The 26001-nt window shown below is 34.4% G+C and overlaps 1 protein-coding gene across 36 annotated transcripts in view; it reads right to left on the bottom strand.

Annotated features, from left to right (window-relative positions):
- Positions 1 to 26001, bottom strand: part of LOC126920504 (sodium channel protein para) — a 69297-nt gene that overhangs the window by 36785 nt on the left and 6511 nt on the right. For 23 of the 36 annotated variants that reach the window (XM_050730983.1, XM_050730977.1, XM_050731011.1 and 20 more), the window contains exons 2-8: positions 21420 to 21497; positions 19604 to 20141; positions 15192 to 15369; positions 11050 to 11082; positions 3930 to 4085; positions 2957 to 3162; positions 997 to 1125 (exon numbers count right to left, since the gene is read on the bottom strand). In XM_050730983.1, coding sequence (XP_050586940.1) covers positions 997 to 1125; positions 2957 to 3162; positions 3930 to 4085; positions 11050 to 11082; positions 15192 to 15338 — 671 coding nt within the window. In that variant the 5' untranslated portion in view covers positions 15339 to 15369; positions 19604 to 20141; positions 21420 to 21497. The remainder of the gene's footprint in view (positions 1 to 996; positions 1126 to 2956; positions 3163 to 3929; positions 4086 to 11049; positions 11083 to 15191; positions 15370 to 19603; positions 20142 to 21419; positions 21498 to 26001) is intronic. The other 13 variants (XM_050730997.1, XM_050731009.1, XM_050731012.1 and 10 more) reach the window with 2 other exon arrangements.

A 26001-nucleotide genomic window follows, 5' to 3' on the forward strand; every position in this document is an offset into this window, starting at 1 on the left:
ACAGAAAATATTGTTAATAGTCAATAGGTGTGAAAATATTCTGAATACGAAAAATATTTGCAATATAACGATTAACGTAAAATATTTAAAATATTCTTCATAGTTACACGACGATAGAAGACCAAAGAAATAATGAAAAATCTATGACTAAATCATTTATGGAAATTAGCAAGAGATAACGTTAACAACGTTAGGTAGATTCGTGAATGATTCACCGGGAAAAGCGTGAATTACACTTCGCTGTCTCCATATCGTTAAGCTTCTTTTGTTTTTTTAAATAATTCGATTCTAAACGTAGATTGCTTAGAATGGATTTATTCATCGGCGAAGAAAATCAGATTTGTCTCGTAACTTCCGCCGTGAACTTTTTGGAGGATCAATCGAAGAACTCACGCTTTCACGAGACCCAACAGATCTTACCACCGGACGACATATCGATTTCACGACTTTTCTCTTCTTCGATTCGAATAACGCGTCGATCATTACAATCTGTGCTCAATGTTTTATCCTCTTTTTCATTAAGTCACATATTCTGCTTTCGTTAAGCCTACGTAGGATTATCCTATATTCCTACTTCTTTATCGTTCTTCTCTTTTTTTCTACTTCTTATTCCTTTTTGTCTGATTGAAAAGATGGAATATATTTAAATCGGAAAAAGTAAATTATTATACAAGTATAGAAATACTTTCCTTTCTTTCGATTATCGTTGTTTCAATTACTTGCAAAATATTAATCTCTCAAGGTAAATTAAAATTTGTACAAGTCTCGTGATATTCTCTTTCGTCACACGCTGCTGTACTCTACCGTTTTTTATGGTATTCTCTCTTTTCCTTCGTTTTTCTTTACATCATTTCTCTGGCTGTATGGTCCTCTCGGTTTTCGTTTGCTGGTTCGTCTCTTTTCGTTTGTTTTCCCATTTTTCGTTCCTTTCTTTTTCTTTTTTTTTTTTTTTTTTTTTTTTTTTTTTAGTTAAAAAATAAGTTTTTAACTACTCACGCTAAAGCTATAACTACGAAGTCGAGCCAATTCCATGCATCTCTAAGATAGGTAAAAGGCTGCAGAATGAAACCCCTCGCCATCACCTTAACGGCGGACTCAAATGTGTAGATGCCCGTAAATATCACTCTGAAAACAACAAACACACCACTCAGCTTTTAAATGCGATTTTCTTTTCCTTTGGCGCGCGCGCCCACACACACACGAGTCTTTGCTAAACTAAGCGATAGCATCCGATCGCTATCTATCGGCGTTTAATCGATTACAGATCGCCGTAGACAAGTCAGCTATCGTCGAACACGACCCGAGCGAACAATTTCTTTCTTCGATCCAACGGACGAAACGTTCACACAAAGCAGATGTTTCGTTCGATACGGTTTCTCTATTTCTTTTATTTCCTCTTTTCTACTTTGTACTTGGATCACGGATATTTATACAAATGGTATAGTTTCGTGATTAAACAGAGATTTATTTTTATTCATTGCGAGAAGAATTATTTTTCTGTTAATCATAAAAGAATTTCGTTATAGAGTCACACTTTTCTTAAAAAGTACGCGTTTCTGTTATGAAGACACGATGTACTAACATTTGGCGGCAATTTTATAGAAAATACGTTAATTAATAATTGCACAAACATCCGCAGTCTAATTGCATTGCAGTTTTATTGGTCGCACAGGTCGCGCGCGTCTCTAAGCTACTTCTAGAGAGACTAGAACAAAACTTACCAACGGTTATACATATTTATCACAGTGTCTACTCATATATTTAGAGCTATAACACGTAGAACATTGCTTGAAATATCTAGGTAGACTTTGAGCAACGTGTACTCGCCGTAAGCTTTCGATGACTCGTTGTTAAAATTTGATTAAACGAATATCTTATTTATCGAGTCAAAAAAAAAAAGGGAAAGAAAAGAAGAAAAAATTTTAGGAATAAAGAGTTGTAAAAAAAATGTTTGAGAAGGAGCAAAATAGAATTGTGCGAGATTTAAATCGACTCATCTCCGGCTTAGGCTCGTAAGCACGCTAAGCTACTTTGATTCACAATCACTGCAGAGCAAGCGTAAATATATAATTGTCTGACAAAGTTAACAAAAATGTAAGTAAAAAATTGATTGTAATTTCCGACACTTCCGACACTTGCGTCATGTAATCACTTTACAGGAGTTTCATCTCGAGGATAATTGTGAAATTATTTAAACAGTTTTAGTGTTTAAAGATTTGAAGTTAGAATAAGATTGTTAAAATAAAATACAGAACTTCTGTTCCTACAACTTTTACTGATTCGCTTCCATCCATTCAAGAATCATACAAAATCGAAGACTTGGAATATTCAAATCAGCGCACGAATGTCGATCTTCTTTAATAAATAACATAGCTTCAAGATGCGATACTCCGAAATAGCAGAGCTCAGTGGACCGGTCAGTTAATCGGTAGTTAACAAAGGGAATTTCAATTTCCACGAAGAGATCAGTTTTTAATTCTTGCTACTGGAAAAAGGTACATACTAATCACCACGGATAAGCAACCTTTAATCTTGGAAGATTACAAAGAAAAATTTGAAACTTCCGATTCTTGAAGCTTGCCAGGTAAAGTTTGAAACCTTCAACTTCTGAAACATACGATAAAGTTTCGAAACTGACAGCCTTTTAAGTTTGCAAAGAGGAAGCTGAAAACCTTAGATTCCTTAAATTCGCGAAGAAAAATATGAAACGCTCGATTTATGAAATTTACATAGAAAAATTTGCAACTTTCAAAGTCGAATACGATAAACAATAATTTTTGTCGTTCGCAAAGAGAAGACAAAGTAGAGACTTTCACAAAGACCGACACTCGTGCACATGTTGCAGCCGTTACGCGCGTAAAATAAAAGACAAAAAAGGAGGACGTAGGCAAAATGTAAATTATGTTCTCGCCATTGTTTCGCTAGATCGAGGGCGAGAAAGACGAACGATACTCACTCCGTAGACTCGATGGTGGGCGTAGTGGGCATGATCATGAGTATGCAGTTAACCAATATTGTAGTGATAATGAAGAGGGAGAACAGTGGGTGAACCAATATGTAAATGGCCACACGTCGTATTGGGTTGAACGGGTCGAGGATCCACATCGCATCTGTCGCTGAGAACCTGAATATGTCCTTTCCCTTGCTGATGACGACGAAGGTCTGGTCGGAAAGATAACAAAACAAAGGATATTACAATAGGAAAATAGCAAAACTAATAGTCCCATTAGCGATCGTTACACAGTGCATACAACGATAAAAATTGTTTTCATTAGCCTACGCAAAGAGTTGCCCGTTTTTAGTTAAAACCTCTTATCTAGCGTTGTTTCTTATTTTTAAAATGCGTTGAAATATTTGAGATCCTTCGCGTTCTTGTCCTTCAAGTAGAGTTACATTGTACAGATTATTGCGAAATAACGAATAAATATTCTAAATTGTACGATGAAGGATAAAAGTAGCAGGAAGAACTTTCTTGTATCTTGGTAAAATTCGAATTTTTCAAACGAGATATTAAAACCTCTGTTGAACAATTACATTGTAATTCGCGTTTAATAGGTAGCAATTAATATGACATTCTTTAGGGAGTAATACAAGATTATGATTCGATCGAGAGTGATCATGATAGATACTTTAAACAGCACATTAAATCGCAAAATGGATCCTTGATTTTGTGAAAAATTTCCTTCTTCAAACACAAATTTCTTCCTGTTCTAAATATAATTTTAACAAACAATATTCCGCATAAGGAACACTCAACTTTAACATTAGAGAAGAAATACGTAATTATTACAAAACGGTCCAGAACGTTCTTACAAAATAACTAAAACCCTCCATGCAATACATAGAAGATAATATCCGATAAGGATATCTCTGGTTCGTAAAATTGATACGATCCTATCTTTTCCGGTTTCGTAATAAAATATCGATACCCTTTGGTTATGATAGAAGCTATCGATATCCTCGAGAGGTGTGGAGGCCAACTCGGGTGGAAATTCGTTGTGCAGTCGGACCGGAATCGGTGCTCCTTGCTCGAGCATCTGATCCGGCTGAGGACCCTCGTCCTCGTCCTCGTCGTCATACCGAACCTGCGAACGAAACACATCTAAACACCACTGTCTCTCTCATATGACTCGTCTTGCTTGTCGTCTTGCATCGAATCATCATTGCCATAATCTTTTCTTTCGTATAGACGTGCTAGAAATTATATACAGATAAAAGAAAATAAATACACTCCCGCTACGTATTATTATTTGCGCGAGGATATAGATTTATATTGAAAAAAAAAAGAGAAAAAAATGATATTAACGAGATATCATCGAGGGTGATTAATGAAATAAATATTTCCAAGATATACGTATATATAGAGAGAGTTTAACTGTACGAAATGTACAACTTGATATAGTGTTTATGTATATTTATGCAAAAATGAGAAACAGAGAATTGTCTTGTGATTATTTATTTATCTGTTGGAAATATTCATTTTGTATATATACTTGTCCGCTATGTGTGCACCGGTGTTATTCATAACCCGCTTCTAGATCAGCTCTACGCGTTCCTAATCGTTCCACGGCTTATTATGCATCGCAAAAGAACGTCCCGAGCTTCGTTTGGCAGGCGTTTCTGAATCAAAGTTACCGCCGTTTCTTAGATGCTGATCCGAGGATGAAACCAACTCCGTGAAATCCGTCGCATGTTGCACCTTCCATTATCTTATTAACGTCATTGATTATTGGCAGAGGCAATTTTTAATACGTTCGAATATTAGAATAGGACAATCTGTTCGATATGAATCAGAAAATACCTTTACATAGAAATGAAATAATTAGAATGTGGCTATGATTTTATAATCACGATAATACAATTTAGGGGAATCAAGAGAATTCAAAACTATCACGATTACCTAATTTCTGTCCTAATCGTTGTCTTAATTGTTTCATATAAATCTCTACGCCGTATAGGTAAGATAGGAACGTTTTACGAAACAAAATAATTCATACAATATAGAACATAAATTGGCCACTTAATTCACTAAATAAAATCTTAATCGGAAGGAGATAATTTTGATTAAAAATTCCAATCTGCCCGATAAGGTTGACATTATCCGTCGTTAACTCGAAGTGTCAAACGCTTTATATTCAGTGTCATCGGTCTCCAACGTATTAAATATACTCTGCGGTATTAATTAAATAGTCGTCACGTGCTTCTCGAAGTTCGATAATGTTACTCGAACGTACACGTACTAATTTCCGGCTGAAATTTTAAACAGCCACCGCGCAGCTTACCAAGTTTGCTCTGTGATGCTCCAAGTTGTACAAAAAATATCGCTTTCAATTTAAAATATGAAATAATTATCAGGAAGTACGTGGCAAGTTTCATTATGGTACACGTTCGAAAGTATAAAATATTCATGGTACTCGCCACGAATATTACGGAGATGGTTTTCGTTTTTGCACGTACTACGTGTATTTTACCGATAGTGCGACGCTGCCCCACATTTCTCCCCCCTCTTCTTCTCCTTTCTTTCTTTTTTTTTTTCTCTCTCCTACTTTGGAAGCATCGGGAACATCTATTCCGCGTCTAGTCTGAAAAGCAGCTATGGCAACTAGTCGTATAGAAGGCGGCTATATGTACATGTTATATACATATACGTGTGTACAGTACGAAATTGGTGCTAAAAGCGGGTCGTGAACATACGAACCTGAGTAAGGTCCACGTGATCTGCTCGTTTCCGCTCTCTCTCCGCGAATTTTCTGCCGAGCGATTATTAGAAATTCGAAGTATGCCCACCTGCCTTTAACGTTGGTTCTTTTCTTTTCTCGTTTCATTAACACTAGAACCCCGGGAATTTCATAGATACTCGTTGAACGCCACTTTGATCGTGTACGATTTTCTTCGTTTTATACCGCTTCCTTTCTTTCTCTTTTATTTTCGACATTAATAAGTTAATAAATACTTCTTAATTACTCTATGGAAGAATTATCAATCGTGTTAATAAAAATACATGGACAGAATGAAATAAAATGAAGATTTTAAGAGAACATGAACATTCTCTTCGATTTATGTTCCACCATACTTGGTAGAAATTTAAATTCACGTACGATCAATTTTTGATTAAAATAAAGTACAGATATACAACTGGGCAACTTTGTCTGTAGAGTGTTGAAAATTTTATATATTTAAAAATATATAAAAGATCATCAGAGAGTTCTATGAATAAGGATACTAAAATAACGAAGAAGAAGACATGAAAATGACAGCGTTCAGGGTTTTAGTGTTAACTACCAGCGTGTGAAACCTTCGGCTGGCGATAATAATTAGCACCACGAAGAGAAAATGTGAAAAATGTATATTCACCACCAGTGTAATCCTTTTTCTACGTATCGATGTTTCGATACTGAACGGTGTTCCGCGAAGACATTTTAATCTTTAAACGTATCGATCAAACGAAACATTTATACAAAGCCAAAGAATAAAAATTCTTTCGATGTCAGCGGTCTGCTGAAAATTTTATGCCACGGCTTTTGTAAAAATCGATTGAAAATTAATTAGATCGTGACCTAATCTAGCTGGATTATCTGGAAAGCATTTTATAAAAATTCCAATAGATAATAGTATCCTCTGAAACTATTATAGATGCACATACACGAACCTACTACTAATAACCAACTATATACTAAGGTCGTTAAATATATATGTATAAAGATCTACCTAAATCTAATTTACACAAGCGAGAAGTGTCTGTTGATGAATATTCAAGCTGAACTTCACGGCCAGAGCAGAACACACGGTGCAGCAAAACACGTTCCTCATTGATCTTTTCTTTTTTCCTTTCTTTTTTCTTTCTACTGTTTTCTTTCCTCTTGCTTTGTTGTTCGAGAAGTTGAATAGAAACATGGCGAGTTGCTTTGAGAATACCCATTAAGGACCGCGTGATAAAATAACGTGTAACAAGTAATCTACACGTTGTTTTATCAAGATATTAGAGATTCTTTGGAGAAACATATATTAGACAAATTAGATACACAACGGAATTGTTCATTATTTAAAGAAACAGTAATTTATTATAGCGTTTTAAGTTAAAATTTCCATGATTTAGCGAAATACTGATTTATCGTTGCACTATAAATTGAAGTAGTTCTATAAAGATTCGTTAACATGAAATTGTATAATCTACGTAAATTTAAGTAGGTATAGAATAAGCAACGATATCCTTGGAATTCCTTTTCATAACCACAATGTTAAAGAACAGGAATTAATAATATAAATTTACCGGAAAAAATCCCAAAGCAAGCGTTTCGTCGACGTTGGCCCTTAATTGATTAAAAATCGATCTTTCGCGACCTCTGAAACCTGCACATACTGAAAACAATACGACGCTACCTTCTACGAAAACGTTTCTAAAATCTCAATCATGCTCGCTTACTTCGATTTCAATTCCATTGTTATCTTCTGTTTTTCGTATCAATTCTAACCGCGATAATTAATCAACTTCTCGAACCACTTAAACGAATACTCATCTTTGTAACAAAGAACAAAAACGAGTATAGAGGGAAGGAAAATCGGGAGAAAGAATTTCGTTCAATGAGCGATCACGAGATTTATCTTTCGAAGGTTTCCGCCAAAAGTTTCAATCATCTCGAAAATCAAAATCAAATCAAATATCGGAGACACGATATTTTGACTTTCTCTGTATGGAAGAATCGGAGAAATTCCGCGGATGAAAATCGTCCGCGATCGATGTTCTTCGATAGGAGAGAGCATCGTCTCGCCTGATGACTGTATTGCCACGTATCAATGATAAATCAATACGATTCCAGGAGAATGGCCACGCCACTGCGATCATCTGCGAATTCGCTTGCACGCGCTTATGCTGCTACTATCGAAGCGCGCAATTTAATGAATAAAAAAAAAGGATTATGTACAAAGAATGTCAGCTCCAAGCATTGCGGATATACGGCATACGATCTATAAAAGCGTTTCCAGGCGACTGCCAGCTCTAAACCAGACGTACAGCACTTGACGAGAAAAACAAGTCGGACTGTGCGAGCTTCTCGCGTTCACGTTCTTCATTCTTCGAATGTCGTGTCCGCGACGGATTTTTCTGAATATGTTCGTCTTTAATGATGTATCGTGCTTGCTTCATTACTGAAAATACACGTTATAACTGGAGCTACAGTGAATTTTTTTTTTACTTCGTTTATCTTTTCCATTTAGATGTAGAATAGAATTGAAATTTATTTTTCATCTGGTGTTATTGAATTTTGACGAAGTTCGTTTTTAATCATACATCGAAGTAGTTTATCGTTAAACGTCGATTTTTACACGAAGAAGCGAAATTTCAAATTTGATGTCGTTTCTCTATTTAAATTGCTTAGCAAGTTTGTAACCTTTAATCATCATCGTACTTTTATGAGTTTTGCTTGTCTTTGATAACGTAGGAGGTTGTCCTATTATATCTAAAATATTATATTCATTGCTATATTATTTGCAATTAGATAGTATAAAAGATATTACTATACTGAATTTAATAGTATCTTTTAATTAATCTTTGTCTCGATATCGATCCCTTTTCATTTCTTTCAGCTTTTCATTCCGCAAATAGTTCCCTACGAGCGCTTAATAACCGCGACTCGTCCAACTTGTCACGTCAAGTACCGTGTATAATTATGCGTAGTTCTTAGCAAAAAGCCCGTTCGAAATGCGTGTGTACAGAATCGTGCCACCAAACGAACGCGAACAACTCGTTATGATCGCGTTCGACCGGTGTATTCGCTGAAATATCATGGAAATCTCCATATTTACCTGACCCAGTGAACGAAACTTTTATTCTCGACGTTCTCTTTCTATTAAAAACACGTAACGAACGTTCTTAAACTCAAATATCGTCGATGTTAAAGATCGAGCAATTTCTGAGCAGACTGTGACAGAATCGAAGCACAGGCAGGGCTCGTTTCGGTTTTGTTGCAAGACGTTGCGAGCACAACTCGCGAAATAGCGTGTGTCATAGCAGTACACATGAAGCGCGTTGTTTCTTTGACAAATGGTGTGTCCAGCGTGATACAACTTATGTATGATACATGTATATATACATATGAGTGTGATACGTGTTCCTCTGTGACCACGATGTAGCCTCGACAGAGATCTTTCTCGACTAATTGATAAATGGTATTCGTCTAGCAACAACGATCTTTATATGCATAACAACGCAACAAGCGATCATGAGTTCACAAATCGATACGATTTGACGAGAAAGAAGCCGTGTACGTGTGAGGACGTTACGGTGAAAGTGATTTCTTGAATGATTTTTGGAAATTACTAGGTATATTGATAAATGAACAAGAATTGTCAAGTGGTACAAACGATAAAGTTTTTAAGTAAGGTTTTTCTGCATGTAAACGAGAAGGATTATATCTTGTAAAGACGTTAGAAGGTTGATATGTACTGTTTAAAACTTATAGAAATTATTTAATTATTTAATATTAAGAAACACACGGTGGAACAGTACGTAACATTATTAGAGAGTAAATTCATACAGAATATGAATTTACGTAAACATTTGTATAAACATATCCGCGATGTAATCATTAGACTGTGGGTTTTTATACACACAGACATAGAAATGGGATCTAAACCGAGATTTGCTTTACCCGCTAAATATGTATTATATATTTTCGTATATTATATACATTCTGTACAATGTTATTGTATTTCCTACGAATGCATAAACTCATGAAAATCACTTTCATCGCAACACAAATTACTACGTACCAGCACGAGAGACCAAACAAACGAACTCGACGATACATCCAAAAAAAGCTGACGCTTCTCAAATATGAGATTAAATCGATACAAGTGTCGATACGAAATAAGCGAGAACTGTAGTCTAAATGAGACACGGCTGGAAAGCTATTCCGTGTTATTAATTAGAAAACTCCAGTCAACGACTTGTCAGGAATAATCTGGTGAATATATCGACACGTGGCAACGAAACAAACGCAAGGGAATCGATGTACACCGTGGCACTGGTGAAAATTAGGTGTCTCGGTGGGTGGACGTTGCGCACCATCGGGCAAGTGAGTGACAGAAGTGTGTGTGGCCAATCGAATGGTCGTTTCGACCAATGCAAAGTAGAAATTGTGTAATGTCACGGCGTATTGTTCGTTCACGTATAGATAGGATGCGTTTTGTGGGCCACGTGTGTATATAGGGTGAGGTCAAAGCTATGTACAAACTGACAGCAGATGATTCTACGTGCAATAACAGATTCAAAATGTAGAACGTTTTTTTGGCAGAAGTTTAGTTTTTTTTAGAAAATTCATATTGGAAACTCGTTGTTACGTATTCGTAGATATATACGATCATAGTATAGTGGTAACGTATGGTTTTACATGACTTTTACGTGTTATTAGATGCAGAAGAGTGCAAAGGAAAATTTCATCAGGGATACATTATTTCGTCGATTGAGTGTTCTATAAATAAGTTTCAATATGGCATTTAAACAAATGGGCCTTTTTCTAATTTGTTTACGTGTTCCAATTCAAGCTCTAAAAATATTAAACTCGTCCATTTATCGTCGTGATTTGCAATAGTTGCCGAGCTATTCACACGAATACGTTATCTATATATTAAAGATCAGAGCAATTTTCTCTTCTTCAATATAGAAAATCTCTAATAAAAAGAAACAGGTGTGAAATATTTTTCAGAAAACTATCCTATTCCAAATTCCCATTAAAATAACGATAATTGTTAACTTTATGAATGCATGAATTTTCAAAATTGCTTCCCTCCAAATCTAAATGTCCAAAAAAAAAAATGTTTGTCCCCACTTTTGATTTAATTTTGTACAAAGAATCATCTTTTGCACAATATTTCCAACTTCACCTTATATACAATATATGTGTGTATGTACACTAATCGTAGCCATGATCATGAGGTGTATAGAAAGTTGGAACAAAAAGAGAATACTTGTATAGGTGTGTACGTGCATGTGTTTGTTGGTGTGTGGTGTATGTGTATGCAGTTATTACTTAGCGTGACGTAACGTCTTACTTCTTTTTTCTTTTTCTTCCGTCCAAAACCTCCCTGAAATTGGAGAAACGGAGAAACAGTCGTTACACACAGAGAAAAAACACAGAATACGGATGTAGAGAGTTACAGTGACGGGGAACTAGGGTTGGGATAAGAAAGAAGATACAAAAATACTATAAAAAAAATACTAAATCTCGCTAATACACGATTATCGGAAGGAATAATAGTTAACTATACAATTAATATATTATACGTAAATGTAGAGGATTGGGATTGAATCATAAAGCTGGGATTGATTGAGAAATATAATAGAAAGTGAGAATAAGAAACAGAAATTACACTACCGTTCATAAGCATCTGGACGATTTAGCGCACTCCTTATACTAATACAAAATTTGATTGAATTTTATCAAATTTAGTCCAAATTAGTTAGAAATTTCTTAACGATTAAAAGCAGTATTTATTAATCTTTTAATGGAATTGATAGACTATGGATACAAACAGTCCATAAAATAATTTAGCAATAGTATAATTGTTTTCTAACAAGATACGTAATTAATTAATGTGCGTGTCGATTTTAAATATCGCTGCCTGAAGTAATTCCAGTACTTCCTATAAATATTTCTAAAAAATCTTAATGTAATTCATAATTGGAGAATTAAATAATTTGACTATAAGGAGTTTCTCAATTTTTTTACAGCAAATTAGCTTCCAAAAATCTATATTACACTATTGGATAGTAATTGTAATTCTTCTCTTCCTTAATTAAATAACTGAGTGACATTCCATCATCATGAATAAATGTCCAATACTTGGAAACAGTAGTGTGCATACATATTAATATAAAGACAGATATATGTATATAAACTTCATATGCGGAGTTATATTCGTTGAAATCTATACATATATCATATATATATATATATATATCTGATCATACATATATATACGATACGAAGGATATTCAAGCGAGAGGATCGCGGGATCAGGCAAGCTAGGTGAGAAAGGAGGATATAGAGATCGAAGCGTACCAATTGATACCATCTCGCTTCTCTCTTTCCCTCTCTAGTCTTACTCTACGGGGTTATATAAAAGAGACAGTGAAAAGAAGTTCTGTTAATTAATCGGGAAGATCGAATTTCACACTCTTAACTATGTAGGTCTCGAATCGAGAAATACGATCTATATTTTATTTGAAATATGAAGAATATATAAGAATATTTTCTAGTTAATTATAAACGAACACATCCGCGTAAATACACGAGCTATTGTAATTAGAGCTTTGGTGAGAGCTTGTGTGAACATTATTAAGGTCTTTCCGATCGTATAACAGACTCCAAATACGTTTTAAGAAACTTTGTCTAGCAAAACATTTTCTACGAAAATTCTTCAAAACACTTAATCACCCTTTTTTTGTTTCACGTAGTGGCAATAAAGTTATTATAATACTACGAGAAATTGGATTAACATCGAGGATGTTTCACTAATCTTCTTACGGAATTTTTTCCTCAAATGTATTCATAATATCGGTGTTTACGTTTCTTTGTTCTTTTTTGTTTTCTAATAGAAGAAAAATAAAAAAGATTTTTGGGAATAGAATAAAGGGTAATAGAATGTAAGAATACTTAGTAAAATTTCTTGCAAAAATATTAACGATAACGCACGTATACGAAGCTAGGCAAGATACGGATAGATATTATTGACCCGCACTACTAGAATGTAGCGGAGAGAGCGTGGAACAATACAAGGGGAAGCAGACCGTCTATAGTCAGACGCGCTTATAAGAACGTCACGACTAGAAATACATCTTCCTGTAATTTTCTATACGTGCGATATTTTAAGATTTCTTTCTAATAAAATTACAATATTAACGTAATCTTTAAACATTATAAAAGCAAATGAAGACAAAAATCAATAATAAACATAAAATTCCTGAGTGTCTGATTAACAATATAAGGAGATGAATAAAAATTCTCAGTTCATTACTGTTCCACGCAATAAATTTCTAAAACTAAATTAAAACGGATTTAGAATCACGTATAAATGAGTATCTTTTTTCGAAATAAATAACGTTCAAACCAAATTGAACGAAGAAGCAAGTTTAACTAATATTTCTAATTAATTGTAGTAACTCTAATTGACGAATCATTAAATCGAAAAGTAATTTAACTAACATTTTCTATACGTGTAAAAATGGTAAAAGGATTAAAGTGTCTTTAATTTGAAAAATACATTTAACTGATACATTCGTTAAACAAATGAATTTCTGGATCAAGAAGAAATTTGAATAAAACTCGGCAAACAAATAAAATCTCTTGAAAAGGGAAGAGAATTAACACCGATACGATAAGTACATTGATGAAAAGATCGTTCCATAATGAACTTACCAGTGAAAGACCCAGCACAATTAATATTATCTATATACGGTGGCTACGTAAGTATACGGTTAAGGGGCGGGAAATACTACAATACAGCGAAGAGCATAGAGGGAGAGAGAGAACTACGACACAGCGATATTTATATGTATATGTACGTATAGAAACAGGCACAGATAAGTGACACTGCAGACATCGAGCTCGTACGCGAACATATCTTTGGTAACACAGAGAACAATACATTAGTCGACGACAGTCGTGTTTAATATATATATATATATATTATATATATATATATATAGATTATATATTACATATATATATATATTATATATATAGACGTATATAGACAGATACAGACAAAAGTCGTCGATAGGATAGGCATGTATTTTCACTACGTTCAGCAGTAAATCAAGCAAACAATCAACGCGACGGGTAGCGACAATCGGTTGTTCACAAGAGGATTAGGTAGAAACACCGCAGCTTGACGTATAATTATATATGTATATATATAATATAGGTAGATAGAGATATGGTTTTGTGAACATGAAGAAACAGATCTCACAAAATACGGCACTGCAGCTATGCAAAATAAAGGTACGTCCAGAAAAAAAAAGAAAAAAAAGTACAGAAAAAGACGAACAATAATTGTAAACGTCCATTGAGCCTCACGGACAACACCGTGATTAATTAACATATTTAAGATCGATTAATATTTCATCATTGAAAAATCGTTGACCAGCCCGTGAGTATAAAATTTGTTACGCAAGTGAAGTTATTAAAAATGTTACCATCTGATTACTTTTCATTTTTGTGACATTCTTTGTTACTATCGACGCTCGTTCTGATGATCGTTTTGAATTCAATTTCTTTTTCTATGAAGAGATATCAATCGGTTCTTAAGTAAACAAACGTGATTACTGGTGAAGAAAATCATTAGTAACGCACTTAACAGCGATGCTTGTACGTTCGAGGTCTCGCTATAGAGATCTGTAAAGTAGAACAACCTGTGTATCGATGTTAATAAGCACGTTACGTAGAACGGTCGTATGTGTCTTCTTGGAACTCGTCTAACTGGAAACGCGAATCACCGAATATAACGCGGTCGTTCTTTTTCTTTCGATCGGATTTTCATCGTCCTACGCTATATCCAGAGATTTATCGTTCACGTTACAGTGTCAATGGTCACGTATTTTTGGCCATGTACGTGGATAGCACGTAAAAGGGACATGTGGTTTTATGGGAGATTGAGTTGGATGCTAAGAACGATTATTCGAATAATCGACGAAAATGATTCACGTCCATTAAAATAACAGTCGAAAAATTCTCGTTAAATTGTATGAATCATACAAACTCCTCCAGTTCTATGTAAATCAGACAAGCTGTTGCAACACGAGATTTCTGCGAACTATTAACTATTAAATTTCTCTGAAATTTCTGCTTCTACCAAAGATCCATTAATGAATCACACTATCTCATATTCAACTGTAGGAGTCAATAAATCATTCGAATTTCTTAATAGAAAAAAAGATAGCGAATAAAGAAGTATCATGGATGAGAAACATTCGTGAAAATTGTTCGTCGATTAAATCGCCAAAAATGGAAATAGAACTGAAACTTAAAAATAGTATAGATTGTTTCGTAATTGAAAATGTAAAATATATTGAAAAAAAGACAAAAAAAAAAATGAAAGAATCCTAGTTTCTAGCCAGCAACGGTCCTTTCGAATCGATGCTCGCGACTCTACATGTATAAAGTAGGCTGAAGGAAACACGGCCGCGTTCTTACCTCGCCTTCCGCTCTCTTCTTCTCGAGCTCCTTCTGCTTGGCATGTTCCTCGGCGATGCGAGCCTCGATCGCTGCCAGGGACTCCCGCGTGAACGGACGGAACAAACTTCTTTCTTCCTCTGATACAGAGTCAGAATCTTCGGACATTGTCTAAGCTGCACACAGCTGAGCCACCTTCCTGGACACGACAATTGTTGTATTTTAATTATGTAAATGTCAATTATCGTCCTTTAACATTAATAATTCTGGCATTACTTGATATTACAGATATTTGTTTTTTGATATTAATCATTCTAAGTGTGTAAGATAATGTTCTTCATTCTGGCGTATTAAGTAATTTTCTTAATTTGATCATTAAGGATATTATTCTTCGGTGTTAATCATCCTAACGCATTAAATAACATCCTTAATTTGATACTAAGAGTATTGCACGTTTTTTGATACTAATAACATTAGTGTTAGATAATATCGTTTTTAATTTTTAGGTTTTAATATTCGTGTTTTCGTTCATTGTGCTTTGATATTCAGTTTCTATCAGATGTTTCAGGGATGCGAAAGGAAATATAATTAATATAATTACCATTAAATCGGGATTCAAATTATTCCCGTGTTTCCAACGGTAATTAGCCTAAAACTTATCTCCTGCGTAATTATTTTCATCTAGAAAAATGAATAAATCGGTATATTTTCTTGCGAAAAGAATTTCATTTTAGTAACCAATATTTCACCTATTACAACGAGAAAAGAGTCCTCAAAGTTTTAAAATATCTATAATTGACCTTAAATTTAGTTATCGAAGAGATGTCGATAAATTTTTTTCTCTCCCTTTGAGCTCTATTATGGCCGACGCTAATAGTTCAACCAATCTAATAATTCTATTTTTATTCACTTCTATTGACCATAATTGACCATAGATTGTACCGCTGTAATTATAAATTGATAATAACAAATTACTAAGTAAGTGGAAAAACCAATAATGGAAAGTGTTTGTAGGCATTCCTTTAAAGTAGATGGATATTCGCGAAGCCAGGGTTATACACGACTCTAAAGAAATTGTAGGCTGAACTTATTTCTATAATGGGATGGCACACTTCGAGACCCTCTTACCCAGGTCTATGTCTCAGACCACTTAGTAATAAACTTCACGATGCTATCGATATCATAGAATTTCGTGTTAAATTGTCTCAAATGCGAGGAATTGAGAGTATATGTAAGTATGCTCTTTTATAACTTAAAACGCTTCAAACTTTGGATTTATATTCAATCCTTGCTCTCTTTTACTGAAATTATCCATAATTATCCATGAAACTGGAATTATCCGCTCTTATACCTCTAAGAAATTTTTATTAACCATCAAACTACTGACTATATATTTTATCTACAATAGTATTTATTATATATTATATATCGTTGATGTGTTATTAATATTAATTATTATATTATTTATAATACCTAAAAGTCTTCTTTCTTTATCTCAAAATTCGTATGAAATTAGAGTCTAATATAGAATCAGAATTTTTTTACATTTTCTAATTAATTGACTGTTTAAATATATGAAAAAGTATTATTTTTCAACGCTAGGTTACTGTGTAATTTCCAAAAAAATTTTTCTTCCGTATAATTTTCTTTCTCCCTTTCAAAATTCCTGTGAAATTGCAACCTAATGTAGAATTAACATTTTTTACAATTTCTCGAATCAGTCAACTATACGGAAAGCTATTATTTATCAATGGTAGGCATCGGTGTACGACGAAGTAGTCCAACTTTTTTCGATCTCAGGATCTGTCGCGACATTCTGATTTGTCTGGTGCACTTAAAAATTGGAACACCGCCAACACGAGTTTTATCGCATTGAAACGAAAAGCCCCGTTGTAGGATCAGCTCCAACTGAATTATTAAACATTGTATTATTGAAAAGCCATGAACAATGTAAGACCGAGTTTAAGTCACAAGAATGAAGCACGAAAACACTAGTTGAATCTGATGAATGCTTTTGTGAATAAGGAATTAGATCGGAAATATAAGGTTGTAAATCCGTATTCAACTAAAGAATACTTCGTTTCAGTGATACAACAAGAATTTACAATGCTTTATACGTTATATTTGAGGCTTTTTGATATTATTTAAAAAATGTATTTTAATTAGACTAATTTACAAATATAAAAATTATTAAGTGAATCAAACAAATTTTAATAAATTTCTGTGATTCGATTGTAAAGTTTCATCAATTCACGCGACATCTCAGATTCGCTTTAAATGGACAATATAATTCCGTAAATAGACATACTAATATCTAGTTCCTGAGGACGCCTGTAAACGGAAATAGAAAGCTCATTAAGTATGCATGAGATTTATCGAACAGTCAACTTTCAAGCTCATTCAGTGTCCTCAAAATCGTGTTGGAACGATCAGATCATAGGAGATAACAAGATAAAGGCAATTTATTATTCTGCTTTTCAACTATGTTTGTTTGTTTTATATAATAATAAACTCGTTTCACTCAGAGGGATATATTCTATATGCATGTTCAAAATATTTTAAAACAGAGACGAGAAACATTAATATCATAAGAAAATTTACTTCTTAAACTTTTTAAATTATTATTAACTTTTAAATTATTATTCGACGAAACCAAATGTATCTATATTACTTTTTCAATCGTATACAATCGTGTACTATAATATTATATACCATTAACGCGTAATTACTCTTGGCTGCTATCACGTTGTCCCATTTCCATTTCTCTCTTATATTATAACGCTCCAGATTTGTATAGTCAGGGCCAAAGATTTCGGTAACTCAAGGACATTAATTCAGTTCCTCCACCATCTTTTCAATTTTGGAGACACTAAAATACAGTTCTAAATACAGTTATCTACGATTTTAAATAAAACGCTAACAAAAGATGGCAGATAAAAACTCTAAAATATACACAACAGAATTCCAAAAACGTGAGCAGAAAATCGCCTCTAGCACGTGATGAGGATGACAACCTTGAGATTCTGAAATATCTCTCATCCTAGCTGTACCATACCTCAATATTCAACCTAGTTTGAACCAACTACCAACTACCATCGATTTCTCCTCTTAATATGTTCCTTACCAGCTTTCAAAATCTTTAGAAATTTTTTACCACTATTTTACGCTATCACAAATTTTTTATCCTGTCTGGACTATTTTACTGGCGTTTTATATTTTTTTTCTTTTTTTAATTCGAATATGTTAGGTGATTAGAAAATCTTTTATAATCATTAAAAAAAGAAATAGTAAAACAATTCATCTTATAATAATCCACAATCTGAACAAAAATTTGTTTATACATAGTTATATAATATATATTTATCAGGACTTTTTCCTCTGTTTGAAGAGTACTAACTACCTTTCAAATTCCGAGCCCTTCTTTCTAGTAGTCTGTATACGAGTATTTATTTCTTGTAATTATTATCCGATCAAAAGAATTCCTGTCGATTGGATCTCATTATGCGAACGTTAACTCTTGTTATATCAGTAGAAAAAAGTAAATAAATTTATATGAATTCCAGTCATATAAACCATGTCCCCCAAATGCAACAAATGAATGAAGTTCGACTTATACGATGAAGGAAAGATAAGGATTGAGAATTGTAAAGGAAGATAGTACACATCAATCAAATAGAAGAGGAAATTCTTAATAAATATGCACCGGAAAATTGATGTCTTCGAGCTTATACATACAAACTATCGCTTTTTCTGGTGAAAAGATTTAGAAGATTACTGGGAGATTTCCAAACAGTATAACACAGACTAATGGCAAAAAAAAGCATATCAACAACCTAAAGAACGTTTAAACAGTCAATATCATTGTCAGTATTTAAGGTTCTCAACAAGGTGTATCAACAACATACGAAATTGATCGTCGAGGGTACCGATAGTGTTAAGAACCTTAAATATTGACAATAATACTGATTCTCTGAACGCTCCTTTAAACATTACGAACGAGATAGTCTCTCAAGCAGCGCACCAATTCCACTTCATACACTGACGAGACGGTGACGAGCCTCTTAATAGCCTATCGTTTATTTTACAAATATTGTTCGGGTTTCTGAACAAAGAGCAACGTACCACTAAAACTACGACCGATCGAAACACGAGAACAGTGAATACTCTGTGAAAAGTGAGTATACACCTTGAAGTTGCCAAATTTATTCAAAAACTCTTACACATACTCTGCATAAATTGAAACTCGATGAAAACATATACACTGTATGTATTGATACAAACGAATAGTACAAGAACGTATAACAGTACAAAATAAGTCTATCGTATACAGGCAATTAAATATTGTACTCATTTTAGTATGGTATATACTCGCTTTTAACTCTGATTGTATATCATTTCCAATCTAACGTGCTTCAATTCCAGAAGATACTCACTTTTGATCGGTGCTAACAGTTCCTGAAGTGTAATGTGCGCGTATCCCACGATGCGGGGGGGTAATAGAGTGGCTGCTGTGGTGGCTGCGGCTGTGGCTGACGAGGACGAGACCGATGCTGGGAACCGCGCGACTTGCCGGCTAGAGGCCGGTACGTGGGCGTCGATTCGGAATGCGTCGTGCCGTCGAACCGATTTGACGACGCCGTTACGTACGATCGGACGGATAAATGCGACTCGTGCAGCACGTCGACTGCCGATCTACCGATGCTCTTCGTTTCCCTCTTATTCTTCTCGATCGCCGTGACGCCTCTGATAATATTTTCCTTACTGCGCACACTACCGCTATTTCTAACGATGCTTCTTCTGACTTTAACGCTAATACTGCTGCTGCTGCTCCTATCGTTGATGATGATGTTACTGTTGCTGCTACCTAAATCTCGTTCCGACGAAATGGCGACGAGAAATGACGAACGCGCTGCGGCAGTGCGTGCTATGTCGGGGACCGTCCAACGCGAACCAAGATTTTTCATGTCCGACCTGCGATTCGAATACACCACTGTATTTTTCAGTTACTTCTAAAATGATTTGGTCTTTTATTGTTTCTTGCTTCGGGAAAGATGGGACGCTCTCTTGATGTTTGAATTTTTTAGAATCTTATAAGGAATTCTTGTATTTTTACAATTAATATGTATGAATATATGATAAGAAATCTTTCAGTAGCTACGAAAAGTATTTACACATTATTGTATTTATTGTACCAATATAATAATCAATAAAGTCCAAGTATATTAAATTTCGTACCATTTAGCAGTACTCTCTTATGATTACATATTATGAAAATATGTAATAATAGAATTTGATAAGAATCGCTTTATTGGAAGATAAGAACATGTGCAAATACTTTTTGTAGTCATTGTATATGTTTGTAATAGCATAGGCAATTTCGTGGTGTTTTTAGGTTTGTAGAACGTATAATGTTAATTGTTAAAAAGGAGTATTGTAATATAAGGTTCTTGGTTTTTAATTTTCTAATGTAGCAAAAGTCTACACAATTTTATGGTATTATATTTGTGGAAGTGTGAGATTATGCAGTGTATAATGTTATGACCGTGTTGTACCAACAGTTTTTGGGATTTTATGAGCAGAATTTTCATGAAATTTTATGCTACGTGTTTGTAAAAATGTACGCAGAAAGTAATATATTTAATGTATTCTAACGTAGTCTTAAGAATTATGAAATTTTCTGAAGAAATTTGTAATTCTCTTAGGATTGCTACACATGGTACATGTATATATAAATATTGTACTGAATAATATAGTGAAACAGTTGTATTAATATTGTATCTATAGATTTTGAAATTCTCTAGGAATTTTATGATACACATTTGTTTAAGACTAAGTTTATATAGTGAATAATACCCTGAAAAAAGCTATTTTAATATTATATTTGAAACTTTCAGAATTCTATGTTGTATAATTTTTTTTTGCGAAAAGACTATTCTAATATTGCGACTAACATTTCGCGTTGTCTGATGAGGAGAGTAAACTACTGTGGACTGTTGTTCACTGTTGAGTGGAAGTAGATTCGTGCCATCAGTGAACAGGCACAATACTTCGTTCAAAAGAAACGACTCATGTATCGTTTAAATAGTTGCACAACAATTATTTATTAGAATTATTGATAAGAAAAATTGTATTTTTATCTCCAAGTATGTACCTCCAAATTACTTATCAAATATTTTCTTAAAAAGTGCACATAGAAAACATATAAGACCACATCCACATTCTTCATATACCCATTCGTGTCATACTCACGTGTGAATGAAGCGACGGGTGTGATCAATCCGTTATTCGAAATAACATAGTCTGATCTTCGAGTCGATCGATACTTATCTACAACAGAAGCAAAAATCTGCATAAGAAACCAAAATTCAATGCACTTCTTTAATAACCACCCATAATACACCCATAGAAATTCGCAAATAACATTCAGCATACCCAAACTGTTACGATACATAATAAAAATTTTTATACATTTTTACAATGAATGAAAAACTTGAAAAGTGGTATATTTTCCAAAACGAAGTAATAATATACAGATACAAGGAACTGTAATATCCATATTTATCCAGAGAATTTAGTTATGAATTTTCAAATCTTTATAATTACATATAGAAAGATATCTTAATATTTGCAAGCATACAGATTTCTCACAAACAAGGTATAGCTGTTTTAACGTTGGAAACAAAATTTTAATCATAGTATCAGAATTTTGTAATACATATTTTGGATGGTATACGCAATCTTATAGTATTTTTAGTTACATAAGGTATGTAATATTAATTGTTAGAGAAGATATTATAATATACCAAACCCGGGTTCTTGGTTCTCTAACGTGGCAAAATTCTACACACTAAAGATGTATGTACCAAAAGTATAATTTTATACATATATCGCAAAACATTAGGAAGAAAGATATTTTACCATTAAACCGAAACATTTGCAATAAATTTAAACAAATTAACATAAAGCACGGTTTCCTCGAATCGAAAATTTCATCACTCGTATCACTCTTCCTCCGAACCCCTCTAAATAACATCAATCTATAATTCAACAAACAAAAAGCTCATAAAAAAATAAAGGCAGAAATAATAATAAAAAAAAGAAGAAAGAATGAGAAATGAAAAACTTAAATCAGCCTCGAGGATCGTATACGTATACGCGACGTTTTCGGGCGGAATATCTTTTGGCAGCGAGCGGCCACTCGAGAGTTCTGTCGTTCGTGAAAGAGTGCGGCGTGTTCACGCATATTCACGACAACAAAAATTTACACGGAGCATGCGATATAGAGGCGGCTCGAGGAAGGGTGTCGGTGGTCTTTGACCGAGTTTCGTGCGGTCGATCATATTCCGCCGGAACTCGGTCACGCGCTTATGCATCGGTGTCGTCGTCGCGGCGCCAACGGGCGAACCCGCGCGCGCCCATACGCAAACCAGGAAAAGTAAGAGTGAACGGTTGATTGCCAGTGGTACGGGTATACGCAGGATCGGACAGCGCCGAGTAGCCGCCCGAGGAAGGACGAAGATGCCCGAGGCAATTTAAGGACGACCATCAACTAGCGATACGTACCACACAGGAGAATTGCAACTTAATTCGATTACGCTAATTGCACCAGCGTGCAATTTTATTCGTTTTAATTCCGGACCGCTAAATCTGACGATTGCGAAGTTCTGAGGGAGTAGCGCGAGATTTTCTAACGGACATTTTTGGTTTGTAATTATAAAAAATGTTAATTAATTCTCTGCAGGCAAACGAAATGTTACGTTTGAATCCCTTTGAGTTTGAGTTTCTTTCTTTCCAGTAGAAATTATTTTTATACAAGATTGTAATATTAACTATCCGTAGGCAAGAGGAATTTTACCCTTCTTTGTGAAATGAAATCATTGAAATACTATAAAAAGAAGTTTTGTTTTTATTGAAAAATATCTTGAATATGTATGATTTAAGAAAGAAATAATAGAGTAGCAACGTTGCTAGGTATGGGAGAATTTTTCTCAGATATTCTTGAAGCTCGCTATAGCAAAAGTATCGCAAGTAAGGGAGTGGAAACTTCATGGTTACTGTAATACGATTGTATTAAGATATTTTACTAGCGATCGTAGTCGATAGTATATAAACATATTAGAAATGTTCTTTTTATGCAAATGTAAGGAATTGCGGGTTATTTGGTTATTATAAAAGGGTGTCGCGCGTTTCAAAGAAGGTTAGCAACATCGATCTATAGAAAAGCTGGACTAGTTATCACATGTATAACGTTCAATATCATGCAAATGTTTAATCCGGATGATGGATAGTTTAATCCTCGTTCGTTCCTTGTTTCAATTTGACATGTTGTAATATATCTATGTATATATCTATGTAAAAGAACAGTAGGTATAACCTCGACACAACTTGATTATTTGTTGCAAACAATCTTATATACGAATTACGTACAGAAATTTTTTAATCTTACAATACTTTTAACAAAATTATTTGTAGAAGCTATTTAGCCTTCCGTTGTTTCATTAATTAATTTTTATCGTCATTTCAGTTTGATACTAAAGAATTAAATCCAGCTGGAAAAATGAGAAACAGATAACAATTAATTTTTTAATGTCAGCACAGAAACTTCAAAAAACCTTTATATTATATTTGTTCGAAAATTAAAAAATAATTGAAATATACGAAAACATTCATGGAAATATAAAGGAATATCATTCGCCTTTACACTTTATGTGAGAAAGGAAATACAAACTACTGATTTATTAAAAATTTTAAGGAAAAATACACGCAATCCAAATTCCCAATTTTTATCAAATTTTTACCATAAACGGAGATCACCCTGAGACTTCTGAATGGGAACACCTATATATCTACATTTTCTTTTATTCAAGAGATAGAATAGATCTCATTATTAATAAATATTCCCAAGCATACGAAATTTCTTAACGTCGAATGCTCACATACGTATTCGTTACTTTTTTCAGAAAGATACGCAATAATTATCTTCCTTAGCCTGAATAAATTTTGAAGTAAATGACTTGTGTGTAAAGAAGTTGAGATACCTATATACTAAGATATTGGACGTATCATGAAAAGTGCAATAAACATTATGGAAAAGAAGATACATAATCCGGCGACATGGAATGCGATGAAGCTCAATTTAATTGCTTATTGCAGCTTTTATCCTGCGGATATATGACTACAATAAAAACGGCACTCTGCCAACACGCAGGCTAGAGAGAAACGGGGTCAGGTATGTCTACGGTAAATCAGCCTTCATCGAGAAATCAACAAAAGCATTCGACGTTACAAGAGCTCCCCGTTAAAGAGTCTAAACACTCAGTTTTTTTGTGTGCGTCTGTGTATGTGTACGGAGTATAAAATTGCAAGGACGCTTCAGAAATGACAATTTATAAGAATTGCCACATTACAAATATTTATAGAGTAGATGGAAACACTATAGAATGGAGCAATAGTCCCCATACATAAAAATACTTTACATGAAAAATTATAGAAGATATTCGAAAAATCATTATCCTATGCATGTGGAAACTTTAACGCCATCGTGTATATTTATCAAGGAATAAATATTTAAAATTAAACAAAAATTCTATCGATATACCATGATATAATATGATGATAAATATGTAAAATTGAGTATCTTAGTGGATGTTTAAAATAAAATATCCCAAATATTTAAATATTCTAGTCTCGAATTCTATTCTTTGTAAAATGTATACCATCTAGATTACTCTCTATATAAAACCATTGTATGAACAATCGAATGTAACAGAAACGTCGTCGGGAGAGACTGTTCCAAACGGTCTTTTCGAAAGCTCGAATCGCGGATCAATAAGCGAGTCCCGATGCATATAGTGGTCCGAAACGAATGCATGATCTACTTCGAATGCTGGCATGAATCGAGCCAAACCTCGGCCGTGTAAATCCCTAACCCGTGGTTTAAAAAGTCGATCGCCTGAAACTCCCTTCCACATATCCCTCTTTCTTAAACCGCCATAGGCGAAACAAACTCTTGTCATGGTTGGAAGTCGAACAGAGAAAGATAATCTCTCTGTGGAACTTGTTTCATCGCAGGTGAAACGATAGGTATCGTGCAATTGGTGGCGACCACTGCATTCCCTGTAATTGCACGGCTGCCATCTTGATGGAACACCAGAGAGCACAGTGGCGCCATCGAAGAAGAACGGCAACGGGAAACCGTTTTCTCCACGTTGTGATGTGGCACAGCAGCGACCCGACGCCGACACCGATACCGACGTTGCGTGACGTCACGAACCAGGCCGGGTACGTTGCGGAAAAACGTTGTCATGACAACGAGCGCTGACGCTACCGTCGCCGCACCGTCGTTACCACCACCATCCTTGGAGGCTATTCCTCGAACCCACATCCACCAATGCCAAGGATTGAAAATGGCAAAAACACACTCCGAAGGCTGAATAAGAATGATCTGATCTGTTCTTCCATATATGTATTTATAACATACGACTTTTAGGAATTTTCTCCAACATCTAATTCCATATATGGTATATCATCCTCCTATCCGTGGCGGAAACTCCGGCTACCGGACGCTCGGATGAGTCGGAAGTGGACGATGTATGTAGGTCGTTTGGCATGAACTGGAAACTATACTGGGAAGAATTGAGCGAAATTGGAAGAAATAATACGTCGTGACTACAAAGAGGATTCGAGAGCTTGTACGTGATTGTAATCTGGGGAATGAGAATAATCATGTTGAAATCGCGAAAAGACTGTACATTTTAAACGTGTTTAATTGTAAATTTGTAGTAATTAAGAAATGGTATATAGTTTAGAGTAGAAGAATTTGATGCTTGGA

Source organism: Bombus affinis, chromosome 9 (genome assembly GCF_024516045.1).
Source record: "Bombus affinis isolate iyBomAffi1 chromosome 9, iyBomAffi1.2, whole genome shotgun sequence".
NCBI lineage: Eukaryota > Metazoa > Arthropoda > Insecta > Hymenoptera > Apidae > Bombus > Bombus affinis.